Source organism: Corylus avellana, chromosome ca8 (assembly GCF_901000735.1).
Source record: "Corylus avellana chromosome ca8, CavTom2PMs-1.0".
Classification (NCBI taxonomy): Eukaryota; Viridiplantae; Streptophyta; class Magnoliopsida; order Fagales; family Betulaceae; genus Corylus; species Corylus avellana.
The window spans coordinates 7446457-7462810 of NC_081548.1; the positions used below are offsets into that span (position 1 = coordinate 7446457).

The following is a 16354-nucleotide window of genomic DNA, read 5'->3' on the forward strand; positions in this document are numbered from 1 at the left end:
TTGTAGCTGTTAAAAATATCAAGAAATACCAAAATATCCATAATTTTCATTTTTTAAATAAAAAAAAGGTTTAAAGGTAAAATTGAAATTTTATACAAAAGTTAGGGGTATAAACATCATGTAACGTTTAAAATCTGACGGAGGAGTCCACTTTGAGAGCAATTAAAAGTTCAGGAGTTCAAAGTGAGATTTAAAAGTTTGAGAGAAGTTTGTCAAATTGCGTGGAAGTTCATAGGGCTAAACTGAAGTTTCCCCTTTAAATTGAGTAATATACCATATCACTATCCTTCTATACTAACATGACATTGCCAATTCACTATTGGAATTTTTTTTTTCTTATAACAATGGCTGATCTAAAGGAAGATTGACAATGTCATGTCAACCTAATGAAGAAATAGTAATGTGATATATAACATTACTCTTTTTTTTTGTAAAAAAAAGAAAGAAAAAAAGACAAGTCCAAAAGCTAATTGAAACTGACGTGTCAACATTAAGAAATGCTAGAACGGTAAAAATGTAATTTTCAACATTATTCCACATTAAACAACCATAAGGAATCAAAGTACGATAGCATGCGTATAGGCCCATCTCCTTGCAACTGAAAAGCCCCTCATCAAGGACCGACAAAAGCTTTTATCAGTTTATCCCCTACACATGGTTTAAATTATGTATAATTTATATGCTAGTGGAACAGTAGAAGTGGGATATATATATATATATATATATATATATATATAAAAGAGAAAAGAAAAAAGAAAAAAAGAAGACAAGTAATCACGAAGAAAATGTCAAATGGACACGGGTGAAGAATAGGCCAATTTGCAATAATTCGAGTTGTTGGGAACACAAACAAAACAGTGGCAGCAGATTAGGTATTTACAACCTCTTATCACTGAATCTAATGGGTCTTTATTACTGAAAAGGTAATGGTGCACGTGCCTGGGAACATGGCATTATTCATTTCATTATTACCTGAAGACTATGTATCACCAAGAATGGGACCATCATCCCAGGGGCACACTAAAATGAATTGATATTATCAATTCAGTCCAAATGAAATTTGATCTGAACAAGACAAAAAAAAAAAAAAAAAAAGAAGAAATTTTCTTATGTACAAATCGATGAAACCAAACCAAATTCCAATATTGGGTTGGTAAATAACACAGATTTCAGGTTTCATGATGCTGAGAAATAAGACAAACAGAGTTCTCATTTCAAGTGTTATAGATTAGCTAACCCGTACAATTTCTGCTATATCTTTGTACATGGATCACCACTAAGTGGGGCTCCTCTGCTGAAGTATTTGCTGAAGTGCTCGAGGCAGATTCAACACAATCTCTGCATATGCTGGGATAGGGAATACAGAAAACAAAACCATGAAAAACAAAAAAGAAACTGTAAGCAGCCATAGGATATACAGTAAAGCATTTACATAGAGAGCATAGCAGGAATCCAATACAAAAATTGCCTAGAAAATGTTTTTTTTTTTTTATTGAAAAAAAAAGAAGAAATTTTCGGCTGCAAGATCATTCTTTTAAACAAGCAAGCGCGCTTATTGAAATACTCAAAAGAAAATTAAAAATGTCATGCATATTCAAGCTGTGCTAATAAGATGATTTAGACCAGAAAAGTTTTCTTGGTGACAGAAAATGAGATCAGTTTCAGAGAAGCAAGAGATCAATTGAATCCCCCCCTCCACACCTGCAAAATTGTGCTGGAGATTAAACATAGCCAGGAATGAGGTGGGAGGAGGGAGACCTCATATCTAATGGTAGAATTTAAACCAATATGGATAGAAGTGTTCATGATTTGGGAAAGGTAACACCTTCAGGTAAGCTCATCGTTCGTAAGGCATCCTCTGCATATGACAAGCGGGCAGGCTTTTGGTGACTTCCCAGCACACCATTTTCCTTCCTGGTCATAGTCGCTGCATTAGTACTACTTTTCTTGGATGGCCAAGCAAACACACTGATTCGAGTTGGAAGTACAGAGACAAGATCTGCATATCTAAGACTTACTGTTACCTTGCTGCAACAATGAAACCATAATTTCAGCATATTCAAAAAATAAAAATAAAAAAGATAAAAAACAATGTTCTGAGGAAACATCTGATATAATGAAAATGCCTATCTGTTCCCAGAAACAACTGAATCTAAATCACATAAGGACCCATTTCAGAAGAATTTGTTAGTCTGCATTTAGTTTTGCAATTACAACGAGAATTACTATCATATTATGTGATAATGAACAAATAAAGGTGAAAGGCACGGTGAACAACCTTTGCCTATTGCAGGAATATACAAAGTTTGCTGTAGTATAATTAGATCAACCATTAATATTTTCACGTTTGCCAGAAAAAAAAAAAAAAAGAAAAAAAAAAGAGCTACTGTTTAGGAAACTGCAGTAGAGCTCAATTTGTAAACAAATATATAAATAAATATCTGTTCTTAGCACCACAGGCATACACTCACATTTCAGTTTTTAGAGGAAAGCACTGTACTTTCATTCAAACCTAGTCCTTTGTATTCATGCTACTGAATTGCAGACACCAAACCAATCTCCTAACCCTCTGGGACACAACCATTTACATATCAACTAAAAAGAAGGAAAATGACTCCTGCTCTGAAATTGGTGTTAGTAAGGGTGAATTTATTAGACATCCATTAGTTCAAGAGACTAACAATATTACAAAGTTCAATTGAACACTTGTATCAGGTTGCACAAATATTGGAAGAGCAAGAGCGCAACAGAATAATCCAAAATGCAGCAACCTTATCATAGGATTTTTTAAAATAACTATTAGTCAAACTTCATATTTCTCCCATTTGCCTAAAGACTTTTCCTATCTAATGATTAACTTAATAATACTTATTTTTTTTAAAGTATAATAATACTAATTCTAACATGCATGTGAAGTGGAATAGCCACCAAGACCATCTAGGATTCATCTTATAAGATTTTTGAAAGCAAAAGAACTACAAACTGGGTACAATAACAATAATTCAAAAGAGAGAAGAAAAAGAAAAAAGCAGAGCATGAGAACACTTCTAAGTGATTTCACAAGTGGGAGCAAATACAAGAAAATGTACCAACCACTCAGAATCATCTAGTACAAACTCAACCATGTGGTATGGAAGGCTATGATACAATTCTTTAATTTGATTTCCATACAACTCCTTGATAAGCCGAACCTGCATATAAACATGAGATAGTGAATTAAAACTTGTTATTGGCAGAAGAATTTATATGAAGAAGATATATGAAGAAGATATATGATGATAATGAGATCTGTAGAATATATATATATATATATATATATATATATATATATATATATATATATTGTAAGTTACCGAATGCATGAAATATTTGTCAACACCAAGATTCTAATGTCAATATATCCATCAATGATCAACATATCAGAAAACAGATATGTCCTCCATATTACAGGTATGTTTATGATGCTTATCAACATACTTTCAACTGCTCATCATTATTTTGAGTATTTCTTAAATTCAACGCTTTGATCTTTTGTTCTATGATTAGAACTTGACCCCTAATCCCCCCAATGTATCAAATGGTATCCCTGAACCATACCATTATCATTAGCACTGCCATGTGGCCCATGTCATTCTGACACTCCATAATTTACAGTGTTTAATTATGTGTGTTTTTTTTTTTAAGGAACTCAAATAAACATCATGCTCGAAATAGGAAGACCAAGTTGTAAACCTCAGACAAAACTCAATACATTTAATGCTTTGTTCTTTATGTGCTCCATATGATCCTCTTTGTTTCATAATAATTCAATGCACACAATGCAACTCTAGCAGAACACTCATGCAGAACCCAGTAGTATGCTAACACAAGATATGGATATAACAAAATTCTCTTATAAGGTTTATATGAACCAAGATTTTACCTGTTCTCGCCTATCCACATAAGCCTGCAAAAGTTCTCCAACATAATCTATAAATTTCTGAAAGCAAATCATGAGAACAATATTTGCAACAAATTAGAGCATTGTGGAAGTATCAAGTTGAGCAAAGCCAATGCAGACAACTAAACCTACCATGGCATTGGAAGAAAGAAGATCATTTTCTGCTTCTCGTACTGGTAAGAAAAAGGGAATAGTGTGTTCAAGGACGGTCATCTTTTCAAGAAATGATTTGCTTTCAAGCACACAGTGATATAGCTCACAAGGTTCTCCTGCAAAATTACAGAAACAAATGAGTTAATTTTCCAAGTACTTAAGCAGATGGTGATCTTCACAAGGATCAAATTCACATAAAGAGGTAGCCCCAAATGAATCAACCATAAAATTCTTCACATGGATCAGAAATTCTATGCTTTCATCTTATGACTAAAATTTTCTATAATAAGGGGAAGGAATTTACTTTTCAGAAGCAAAATTTTTGACTATAATGGTGGAAATTCATATTTTACTCTAATGATTTTTATTCTTAGGTCTATTGCATCGGATATCATTTCGTTGAGAAAGCCATTATAACATACTGTGACACTATTACTTCACAATGAACAAAGGAGGTGAAAACAACTCCAACCATTTCTTCAGAAAAACATTGCTTGTAAATCAACACACAAGATGATATTGTTGAAAAATTTTCTTGTGGTAATTCTCATCTGCCAAAACAGATATTCAATTCAGTCACTGCCCTATTGTTCCAACTGAATATATTAAGACAGTCATTTTGTCAAATATAAATAGTTGTTCTGTGAAATTTGTAACCTCAATTGAGTTATTAGCAACTTGCACCAACCAAATAAAAGAAAACAAATTATACAGAGAAGAAAAACATCAGCAATTCATTACTGAGAGACAACACCAAGGGATAGAGTTGATCCTGCTATCAGCACATCTAGAATAAACAGTCAGCAACCTCATAGGTGCACTTGAAATAATAACTGTTGTAACAGATGACGTGTTTTAGCATAGTTAGACCATTATATTGGTACAAGATTATAACTAGATCAATTCAAAGTACCTGCAAAAGAAGTCTCATATTGTATGCCAATTCTTGCCCCTTCCAAACAACAAATCACCTGCTCACATGACAATAAAACTGTGATATTCAAGAAATTACTCAATAGGACAACAATAAATAATATTTTAAATTCAAATTTACTACATGAATAATATTGTACCAGAAGGAATATTTATCGTCTCTCTTTGTAGCCTGTATTAGTATCACCTACAAACCCAATTCAGATCTAAACCATTTCTATAAAAAGACTTTGAGCAAGCTGCAACTAGCAACCATTTTGCTCAAGTACTTCATTTTCCACATCTTTGATTTTACATCAAGGAAACCTTCCTGTTTGTGCTCCCAACTTTTGAAGCTATGTGATACATTTTATTCTTAAATCCACTTAATTCACATTTTTTATATTTTTTCAACATTAAGGGGTAATGTGGAAGAAAAGAATTGAATATTATAAATTCTTGAATCAAACAAAACCCATGTTTAGCTACTCCACCTCTTTTCATGAATTTTCATGGGTTGTATCCAATTCTCTTCAGCTTAATCCAAAAAGTCACCCTTCCTCCCTCGAAACACACCCCCAAGTTTTAAATCTCACCCATGACCTGCTTAAAAACAGCCACTTTTTCCTGTCATCTTCATGTTTGTTTCAAAATTTGAATGGTGACAGTTCCGAACTTTAAAACAAATTTTCAAGACAAACAACTTAAACTACCTTGTGTGAAAGCAACCACCATGGGCACACACATCACATTCACCATCAGCTAGAAGTACTAAAAGAATCTTCTCATTTTGTAGGCCATCCTTGCCAATTCCAGTGAATAGAATATTTCATTAACAAGGAATATTACCTTACTTCCAACTTTATAAGTAATTTTTTCCTGAAAATGAGGACCTGATGCTATGTTTGCATCCCCTGGCAGTGCCTTTCTGTCCGCCTCCATGTGAACCTGATAATAAAACCAGATCAGTTATATTAGGCACTTTATCATGTCCTGCAGGAAATATGGAACTACATAATGTAGACCATCAGAGATCAACAGTCTTAATCAACTAATTCTAAAATCAACTCATAATAGAGAATAGTAGTGAATCAATTAAAAAATATTCAACACTGCCATACCCGCTCTCTTATTGTTGCTAATAGCCCATCATTCCATTCTTCACCATCTAAACAAATCTCTACAAAAGAAAAAAAAAAAAAAAAAAAGCACCTTCTTAGTTAAAGCAGATATTAAACAGAAACTCCTTAAAAAATAGGATGCTGATACAAAACATTCATGGACAAAAATTATGGAGAAGAACATTAACGATTTTATAAAGTTATTTTACTGAAGTCAAGCCAAATACCACATCTGTTAATGCAATCAACTTAAGTTATTTAATCTATATCCACTGAAACTTCTATCAGTGAAATGCAAGCCCCATGGAAAACGTTACAATTAAAATCCTCAAAACAGGTAGACCATCAAACCAGTAACCAACACAATTGTAATTATCACCTAGCACCAGATAGAAACTGATGCAGTACAACAGTAAAAACCAAGAAGAAAGTAGAAGGGGGGAAGAAGAAACAGGAAAGAAGGAGAAGAAAGAGAAGAGCAAGCAGAAAAGAAAGAGAAGCAAGAAGACAAAGATGAGAAGAAACAGACATCAAATTATTGCTTATTCATCCAAGGTTCCTGACAACAGTACAAAAATATGCTTAAATAGGCTAGGGAACCAAACCCTAGTCACACTTGGGCTTACAGCCCATTAAAGAAATAACATAATGATCCAACTAAAATTAACATAAAGCATTGATCGTGTGAAGGATGCCTCATTTGCGGCTAATCTGAAGTTTTTGGGTGGATACAATCAATGGAAAGTGAGTTTTTTCTAGAGAGGTGCATGACTAGGAGGTGGAGGTCTTTGTTTCCTTTCTCCAGGTGTTGCATTCGGTCATAGTGAGACAAGGGTGTGAAGACAAACTATGGTGGGTCTCCTCCAAAAGAGGTTTTTTCAAGGTCAAGTCCTTTTACTCCTTGGCTTGTTCTAAAGGTAGTCACTTTCCCTAGAAGAGTGTGTGGCGGACGCAGGCTCCTTCGAGGGCTGTTTTTTTTGCATGGTCAGCAGCTCAAGGCAAGATCCTAACCTTGGATAATCTCAGAAAGTGGCATGTGCAAGAGGAATGGGGAGATGGTGGACTATCTTCTTCATTGTGAGGTAGCTTCTGCTTTGTGGAGTGCCCTCTTTAGTTGTTTTGGGATGTCTTGGGTTATGCCTAGACAGGTTTTCGACTTGTTTGCCTGTTGGTGGTCCTCTAGAAGGCTGAGGAGTGTTGCGGTTTGGAAAATTATGCCTACTTGCCTTTTTTGGTGTTTATGAAGGGAAATGAACAATAGGAGTTTAGAGGACTTGGAGAGGCCTTGGAGGACATTTTATCCTCTTTCTTTCATACGTTGTATCTTTGGACTGTAGCGTTTGTGTCCCCTTTGTCGATTAATTACAATGATTTTCTTGTTCACTTTTCCCTCTCTAGTTAGATAATTCCTTTTGTATAATTCCGGTATACTTAAGGGCGCCTTCTGCTTTTAATAAGACTATATTACTTATAAAAGAAAAAGGGTTGAAATTAAAAAAAATTGAAAGATTCTAAATTGACACTTTTTTTATAATTTAGGGGTATGATTGTAAAAGTGATGAAAGATTAGGGGTGATAAGTGAAGTTTTCCCAATTTATTATAAGTGTTTGCTTTTAAATTTGCTCTAGTTCACAAGATCACTACCTTGGTTCGTTTATGGGATTGGGGTGTGACAAGATATACCTATCTTTTTACCCAAGGCAACTAAGGGCAAAAGCATTAACCAAATCCAAATGTAAAACATTCAAAGTTACCTTCAGTTTGAGAAGCACGAGCAGCCTCAAATTCTTTTTGTAGACGCTCAAATATCGTCTTGTCAGAATCCCTATTAAAAAGCAATAATGTCAAAACTTTCATAAGTCAGTAAAACATATAGTATTATTGGAATGTATATCCTTTAATAACCATATCATTACATAAATAAATGCATTGCAACGAACATGCAACTTAGAACTACGGCTAGAATGTGCGCACCAACATAAGATAATGCAAAAAGTGTGATACTGAAAGAAGAACCAAATATTCCCACACATGTAAAAATCACAGAGATAAGAGTAATAAATTCTACGCTAAAAACACTTACAGCAACCAATGATTTTTTTTGTTTAAGGCTACAATTCGATCCAACAATCATAAAAGGTAATTACTATATTAAAAGAGAAGAAAAAACTAAGAGAAAGTAAGGACATACATTTTTTTGTTTTTTTTGTTGTTATAAGTAATTCAATCTCGGGGATATTACCACTAGTTGTTCCTTTTCTTTTGTCTTTTCTCAACATAGAATCCATTGCCGAGAAAATCATAAGTTGTTACACCTAAGAATCCATTCAGTACATATAACAGGACTTCAGTGGATTTGGAGAAGGCCTATGATCATGTTAACTAGGAGTTTTTGTTATACTTGTTGAAGAGATGTGTGGTGAGAGCTGTGTGTGAGAGCTGTGTCGGCGCGTGAGGGCGCGTGTAAGGTGGTTGGAGCTAGTGTTAGCTTGTGTCATGGCTGAACCGAGGAGGTGGATGGTGGAGTCCAAGGAGTTTGAGGTGTTGATCAAGGAAGGGGCATCAGGAGTGAGAATTTTTGAGAGGAGCAACAGATTCAAAAGGTCCATCTTTCTTAAAAAGGATGAGTTAGCCTGGTTGGTGAGAGTAGCGGATGATTTGGTGGCAGTGAAGAGCTCTGAGGTATTCTGGGATCAATCCAGAGCTGGATACCCCAGAATTATTGCGCAGAAGAGTTCAAATAGGCATGGATACTTCCTGACAGTGGAGGAATTCGATGGAAGAAAAAGATGTGGCTCGATCATCATCCCTGAAGGACGTCGTGGGTTTGGGTGGGATCGCTTCATTAAAGAAATGCAAGCAGCTTACTCTTCTCTCCGTGATCACCGAGTGATCAGTGAATATAGAGAGTTTAGGGGAGAAAAGGGTGAAAAGGAGGTGAAGAAGCAGAAAAGCTACGCAGAGACAGTGAGACTGTCATTGAAGGCAACCCAAAAAGACGGTGAAGACTGGCAAGAACCAGGCCAGCGAAACTTTACGACTGACAAGAGGAGCTTAGGACCGTCGAAGACCCAGGGTCCAGCGATGGCTCAGGGAGTTTTGGGGAGGTCTCCGAAGGAGTCTGCTATGGCTCCGACGAAATCATTATGGCCGGCGAAATCTGATAGAGGTCCGTTAGTGCCTCGCGTGAATGTTACGAAAGCTGGAGGTTGCGTAGAGCGTGCGACAAGAATTCCGGCGAGTTGGTCAGCAAAACCGGCAGCGCAGTCTGAGCAGTTGTCAGTCTCTGGACGCATGAAGGGATGGGAGAGGATGGGGTACCATGTTGGGCAGACCTACTCTGAGGTAGGTATTGAGCTCCTCAATGTGAAGGAGACGTTGAGAGTTCTGAAGAGAGAATGTGACGTGGGGATGTATAAGATTGACAGGGTGATTAATCAGATGAAGGTTAGTGGGCTTGGGCCAGAAGAGAAGTTGCAGATCAGGGGAAGGCTGTATGGAAAGAGAAGGAGAAGGTTGGGCCGGGAGGAAAAACTAAAAAGACCACCAGCAGGCTGAAGTTGAAGAAGAAGGTGATGTTCAAGCCAAGAGGGGTCGTGGGCTCAGGTGTGGGCTTTAGTCTAAGCCCATCTCACGATTCTAAGGTTGGGCTGGCTATATCGGCGGCTTCTGGAAAGTTAGTGACAGAGTCGCGAGTTCTTACGCCTTCACCGGCGTGTTCGTCGTTGGCTGGCAGGGAGCGAAGAGGGGAAGAAGGGGTTGGGTCAGTGGCAGAAGAGACTCCTAGGGTGTCTGTCGGCATTTCTGCGGGGGATGCTAGCGTTTTCGTGGCCGGAGAGAATTTAAGTCCAAAAATCCCCGCAAGCCCGGTGAAGGAACTTCAGCCCACTGGTAAGGAATTAACTTTTTTGACATATATGAGGAGGAAGGCTGGGCCAAAGAATAGAAACGAGACAGGGGTGGGTTCGATAGAAGCTTCATCGTCGACGTCTGGGCAGTTGAAAGGGATTCTGGGACCGACGCCGGAATATTCGCAGAGGGTGCCGGAGACGCTTCTGTCATCGGAGCAGCAACAGACGGCGCCGGAGAAGCCTATGGAGACCGGCCAGGCTGGGGAGAGTACGTGCTGGGCCACACGAAAGCTTCTGAGAGGGAGTCCATCTCGCCGGAAGGTTAATTTGGCCGTGGGGGAGTGGGCTCAGCAGGCTTATCGGGGGGAGGAATGGAGTTTGAGTCCGTTGTTTCATTTTGGACAAGAAAGGGTGGATCAAACATCGGAGTTGAAGTTGTCTGGGTCTGAATCAGGCATGGATGGGGATAAAATTGCTGAAACAGTAGGTTTGGAGGATTTAGGGTCAGACACGATTTCAACCAGCTGGGTAGTGGGAAACTGCCTCAATTTTTGCCCAAAAATTGGAGTTTCTGATGAGGGGAAAAAGGAGGAATTGGAGGCTCTTTTCAATGCCATTGAAGCCTCTAGAAAGCAGTACGATTCGGACTTGGGAGGTGTTTCTGCATGTGTTCTTGCACTCAAAGGCCTTGAAGAGATTGAGGAAAGTGAGAGGGTTGCTTTGGTGGATCATGAAGCTTAATATTGTAGTATGGAATGTGGGAGGGTTGAATGCCCTAAAAAAAAGGTTGCGCATTAGGGGTCTTTTGAAAGAATGGAAAGTAGATGTAGTGTGTTTGATTGAGACGAAGATGGAGACTCTCTCTCGAGAGGTGATTCATAGTCTTTGGGGAGGTCAACATGTGGGGTGGAAGTATAAAGGCTCTAATGGCTTGTCGGGAGGGATGCTAATGATGTGGGATAGGAGGGTAGTGGAGTGTAAGGAGGAGTGTGTGGGACATTTCACTTTGGCTTGTTCGTTTCAAAATGTAGAGGACAGATGGGTGTGGGCGTTTGGGGGAGTGTATGGGCCGAATGAGGAAGTGGAGAGAGGGGCGCTTTAGGACGAGTTGGCTGGTTTGATGAGGGTTTGGGAGGTCCCTTGGTGTTTGGGTGGAGATTTTAACATTGTTGTGTGAAGAAATTCATTGGTGTCAAAAATCGAGAGCTTTGTGGCTCAAGGAGGGGGATCGGAATACTCGCTTTTTCCACAAGATGGCTAATTCTCACCGAAGGTTCAATCGTGTGGAAGTGCTTCGTATTAATGGCGTTTTATCCGATGATCCAGTTGAGGTAAAAGATCACATAGTGCAGTATTACCAATCTCTTTATTCGGAACAAAGCTCTTGGCGTCCTAGGATGGATAACCAGCAGTTTTTGTCCATCGATGAGGAAGATAATCGGTGGTTAGAAAGAGATTTTGAGGAAAAGGAGGTTTGGGAGGTGGTAAAAGGCATGGATGGTGATAAGGTTCCGGGTCCAGATGGCTTTTCCATGGCTTTTTTTCAAGCTTGCTGGGGTGTTATTAAACAAGACGTTATGGCGGTTTTTGCAGAGTTCCATCGTAGACGTCAAATGGTGAAGAGCTTGAATGCAACTTTTATTTCTTTGATTCCGAAAAAGGCAGATGCGGTGGAGATGAAGGACTTTTGGCCCATTAGCTTGGTGGGAGGAGTGTATAAAATTGTGTCTAAAGTTCTTGCCAATAGATTGAGAACTGTCTTGGGTAAGGTCATTTCCTACTCTCAAAATGCTTTTATTGGGGGTCGGCAAATCCTAGATTCTGTTCTTATTGCAAATGAATGTGTGGATAGTCGCATGAAATCAGGGGTGCCTGGTGTTCTTTGTAAATTGGATTTGGAAAAGGCCTACGACCACGTAAATTGGGATTTTGTTTTGTATTTGCTGCATAGATGTGGGTTTGGTGGGAGGTGGAGGGCTTGGATAGAATGGTGTATTAAGACGGTAAGATTCTCCATTCTTGTGAATGGTACTCCGGAAGGGTTCTTTAGCAGTTCGAGGGGAATCCGGCAAGGTGATCCTCTCTCTCCGTTATTGTTTGTGCTTGTTATGGAGGCTTTGAGTAAGATGGTGAATGCGACGGTTGATCAAGGCCTTTTGACTGGGTTCTCGGTGGGTAATAGGGTCTTGTCGGAGCTCTCACTCCTTATTTGCGGATGACACTTTGATTTTTTGTGAAGATTCGATCGAGCAAATCCGGTATGTTCGTCTCATCCTCTTATGTTTTGAAGCTGTTTCGGGTTTGAGAGTGAATCTTGGAAAGTCAAAGATTGTGGCCATTGGTGAGGTGGAGAACATCGGGGGCTTAGCTAACATCCTTGGGTGTAGTGTTGCTGATTTGCCTATGAAGTATTTGGGTCTCCCTCTTGGGGCATTGTTCAAGGATACGGCTATGTGGAATGAAGTGATTGAAAAGATGGAGCGTCAGATGGCAAGTTGGAAGAGAATGTATCTTTCTAAAGGAGGTCGTTTAACCCTCATCAAGAGCACTTTGGCTAATCTTCCGACTTACTTTTTGTCTTTGTTTCCGATTCCTATTAGTGTAGCTAAAAGGATCGAGAAAGTCCAAAGAGATTTCTTGTGGGGAGGAATGGGAGATGAGCCCAAGTTGCATCTTGTAAGTTGGAACCAAGTTTGCAGCCCTCTTCGATATGGTGGTCTTGGCATTCGGAAGATGCACCAGTTTAACCAAGCTCTTTTGGGGAAATGGCTTTGGAGATACGCAAATGAGAACGGGGCTCTATGGTGTAATTTGATCAAAGCTAAGTATGGAGGTCAAGAAGGTGGGTGGTGCACGAAGGAGGTCTTGGGCTCTCATGGTGTGGGTCTATGGAAGCATATTCGTAAAGGGTGGAATTTCTTTGCCAAAGGTATTCGTTTTGAGGTGGGGGAGGGTTCGAAAGTCAGATTCTGGCATGATATTTGGTGTGGGGACAACTCTTTGAAGCAAGCTTTTCCGTCCTTATACAGTATCGCCAGACACAAAGAAGCTTGGGTGAAGGATAATTTTATTGGGAGGAATGGGGTTGTTGAGTGGAATGTCATTTTTGTTCGATCGGTCCAAGATTGGGAGATGGATTTGATTTCTCCTTTTTTTGATCGGTTGTATTCTTGCAAGGTCTCCCTAGGCAGTGTAGATCGTATTTGCTGGTCTTCGTCTAAGAAGGGCAAGTTCGAGGTTAAGTCGTTCTATAAGGCCTTGTCCATTTCTAATCAAGAGGAGTTTCCTTGGAAGAGCATCTGGCGTACTAAGGCGCCTCAACGGGTGGCTTTTTTCGGATGGACTGCAGCCTTAGGCAAAATTTTGACTCATGATACGCTGCGTAAGAGGAACATAGTGGTTATGGAGTGGTGTTGTATGTGCAAGAAGACCGGAGAGTCAGTTGATCACCTGCTTCTCCATTGTGAGCTCGCAAGTGCTCTTTGGCACATGATTTTTCAGCGTTTTGGGTTGCATTGGGTCATGCCTTGCAGGGTGAGGGCTTTGTTTGCTAGTTGGTGGTCGGGAGGACGTTCTCGAAGCGCGGTTGTGTGGAAGATGATACCTCTGTGTCTTATGTGGTGTATTTGGAATGAAAGAAATGCTAGATGTTTTGAAAATTCCACTAGGACCATAGAGGAATTGACTCATTTCTTCCTATTTACTCTTTACTCTTGGACGGCCGCTTGGCTAGCTCCTTTAGTGATTAGTTTCTCTGATTTTCTTTTTCATTTCTCCCCCTCCTAGGCGCTCTCTATTTATACTTCTCATGTATATGGGTTGCGCCCCTCTGCGCTCTTTTTATATATCATCATTACTTATCAAAAAAAAAAGTAATTCAATCTCATTAGAAAGCACATAAGGGCGTAACCTAATACATAAGAAGTATACAAGAGAGACCCTAATAGGGATAACAACAAAAACAAAAGTAAAAAAATTCAAAAAAACCAGAAAAATTGAGACTATTGTACACTGTTGTCCATGTATAAAAGGATTTGAACATAACGTTCTTAAGCTCTACCATTGAAATCTAATGATCTTCAAAGCTCCTTGCATTCCGCTCGCTCCTAATGAACCACATTAAGCATAAAGTTGTCCTTCTCCAAACTTCTACGATGTTACAGTTTCCCTTCTGACCCTCCAACTTGCTAACAAATCTATTACCCTTTTAGGCACGACCCATTGCACACCAAAAAGACAGAAAATCGAACCCCATAATTCTCTTGCCACTTCACAATGAAGAAGAAGATGGTTTATAAACTCCCCACTCTTGCAATTACAACACCAATCCACCTCTATGACATTCATCTTCCTGAAATTATCCGAAGTCGAGATCTTTCCTAGTGTCACTGCCCACCAAAGAACGCTACTCTCGAATGGACCTAAATTCTTCAAATATTCTTTCAAGGAAATGGAAACCAACAGGAATGGACAATGCATGATAAAAGGACCTTACTTCAAACTTCCACTTTTAGGAGGGGATCCAACAATTTTATCTTCACCTCTTTGTCTCAACAAGATAGAATACAAAAGATCGAAGAAAAAAGTGACCATGTCCACCTCCTAATCATGCACTTTTTTGGTAAAAGATGTATTCCACTATTGTAGATGATCCGCTACCCACACCTTCTTAAAACGTGCAATATTAAATCATTATGGAAAAGCTAACTTAAGGGGCTACTCCCCACAACACAAATCATGCCAAAACCTGATTTTGGACCCATCTCCCACCTCATATCTAACAAAATGCGAAAAAACTCCCCACCCCCTCATATATTTCCACGCTCCCACTCTGAAAGGCCTCACCACGTCCTTGGAGCACCACCACCACCAATACCCACAAAGCCTATCTCTTTATAGCATAATGCCATAATTATTTCCCCAGGAGAGCTCAGTTAAGCTGAATAAGATTTCTTACCCCAAAACCACCTGATAGCATCAAAGAACATATCTTCGACCAATTGACTAAATGGAACTTAACCTCATCACTAATACCACCCCACAAAAAGTCCCTCTAAAGTTTTTCAACCTGTTTAACCGCACCTACAGAAATGAAAAAAATGGACAAATAATAAGAGGTAAATTAGAAAGAGTGCTTTTAATCAAAGTGAACTTACCCCCATTCAACAAATAAAGCCTTTTCCAATCAGCCAAACGGCATTCCATTTTTTTTAAAATACCATTCCATATAGATGTAGGCCGCATTTGGTTTGCAGAATAAAGTATTCCATTAGGAAAATGAATAATCATTACTAGGAATGGAGGATGTTGGAATGGAATAATTATTCATATTCTTTAGTTTGGTAGCAACACATCTTTCATAATTGGAATTGAACTAAAATTACTAAAAAGCCCACATGATTTTTTCAAAACTCAAACTTCTTTTATTAAAAAAAAAATGTTGAACTTGGGTGGCTGTGCCACCCCCGGAGGGCCTCTTGGTGGACTCACGAGACCCTCTGGGGGTGGCTAGGCCACCCCAATTCTTATCGGGAGTGGCCTTGGCCACCCCCGCTTCCATCGGGGACAGGGTTTTATGTGGGTGGCCAGCCATCCACATGTTCAAGATTTTTTATTTATTTATTTTATTTTTAAGTTTGAAAGAATTTTTTTTTTTTTTTTTTAAAAAAAAATGGTTGTTTTGGAAAACCTTTTACATTCCCTCAGGAATAGCTATTCCTCTCATTTTTTTTTAGAGGAATAGCTATCCTCTATGTAAGGGATTAATTATTCCCACAGGAATAATTATTCTTAGAAATAGACCCCTACCAAACAAAAGAATGACTATTCCATAGGAATAATCATTCCATTCGAGGAGTTTATTTAGCAAACCAAACGGGGCCGTAGTCTTATACAAAGTGTTCGGATTTCTAGGGAATAAATTAGGAAATTATATTATTTGCAATAAATTAGGAATAAAATCTGAAATTACTATTTCAAATTTTAGTAGTTTTTGTTCCCTGTTTTCTAGCCTAAAGATTTGCTGATTTGATTTGATTTGATTTGCTGATTTTGTGGCCTTCCGGATTTAGTGGCCTTCCTCTACTATTTATCTTGTAATCGACTCTCTTGAAATTTAATAAGAATGATTATTCTTCTTCTCAAAAAAACCTTCATGGTAGCAGAGCCTCGTGCTCTTTTTCTATTTTCTTCTTTCTTTTTGATGATGTCATATAAGTCGGCGATGACGGGCGCCCAAAGAAATCCCACCAGCTCTTCCGATACCACTTCAGAAACCATTCCGTCCAATCCCACTATTCCTCCCACGCCTATATCTGCTGGTTACTATTCCCAAAATTCAGCCCTTTATCTCACGGTTACAAAACTCAATGGGCAC

The 16354-nt window shown here is 38.8% G+C and overlaps 1 protein-coding gene across 1 annotated transcript in view; it reads right to left on the reverse strand.

The window, feature by feature from the left end:
* Nucleotides 1-1122: 1122 nt before the first annotated feature.
* Nucleotides 1123-16354, reverse strand: part of LOC132190805 (uncharacterized) — a 23887-nt gene continuing 8655 nt past the window's right edge. The window contains exons 3-11 of the mRNA XM_059605844.1: nucleotides 7882-7952; nucleotides 6127-6185; nucleotides 5855-5953; nucleotides 5007-5064; nucleotides 4073-4209; nucleotides 3923-3979; nucleotides 3094-3191; nucleotides 1826-2028; nucleotides 1123-1347 (exon numbers count right to left, since the gene is read on the reverse strand). Coding sequence (XP_059461827.1) covers nucleotides 1277-1347; nucleotides 1826-2028; nucleotides 3094-3191; nucleotides 3923-3979; nucleotides 4073-4209; nucleotides 5007-5064; nucleotides 5855-5953; nucleotides 6127-6185; nucleotides 7882-7952 — 853 coding nt within the window. The 3' untranslated portion in view covers nucleotides 1123-1276. The remainder of the gene's footprint in view (nucleotides 1348-1825; nucleotides 2029-3093; nucleotides 3192-3922; nucleotides 3980-4072; nucleotides 4210-5006; nucleotides 5065-5854; nucleotides 5954-6126; nucleotides 6186-7881; nucleotides 7953-16354) is intronic.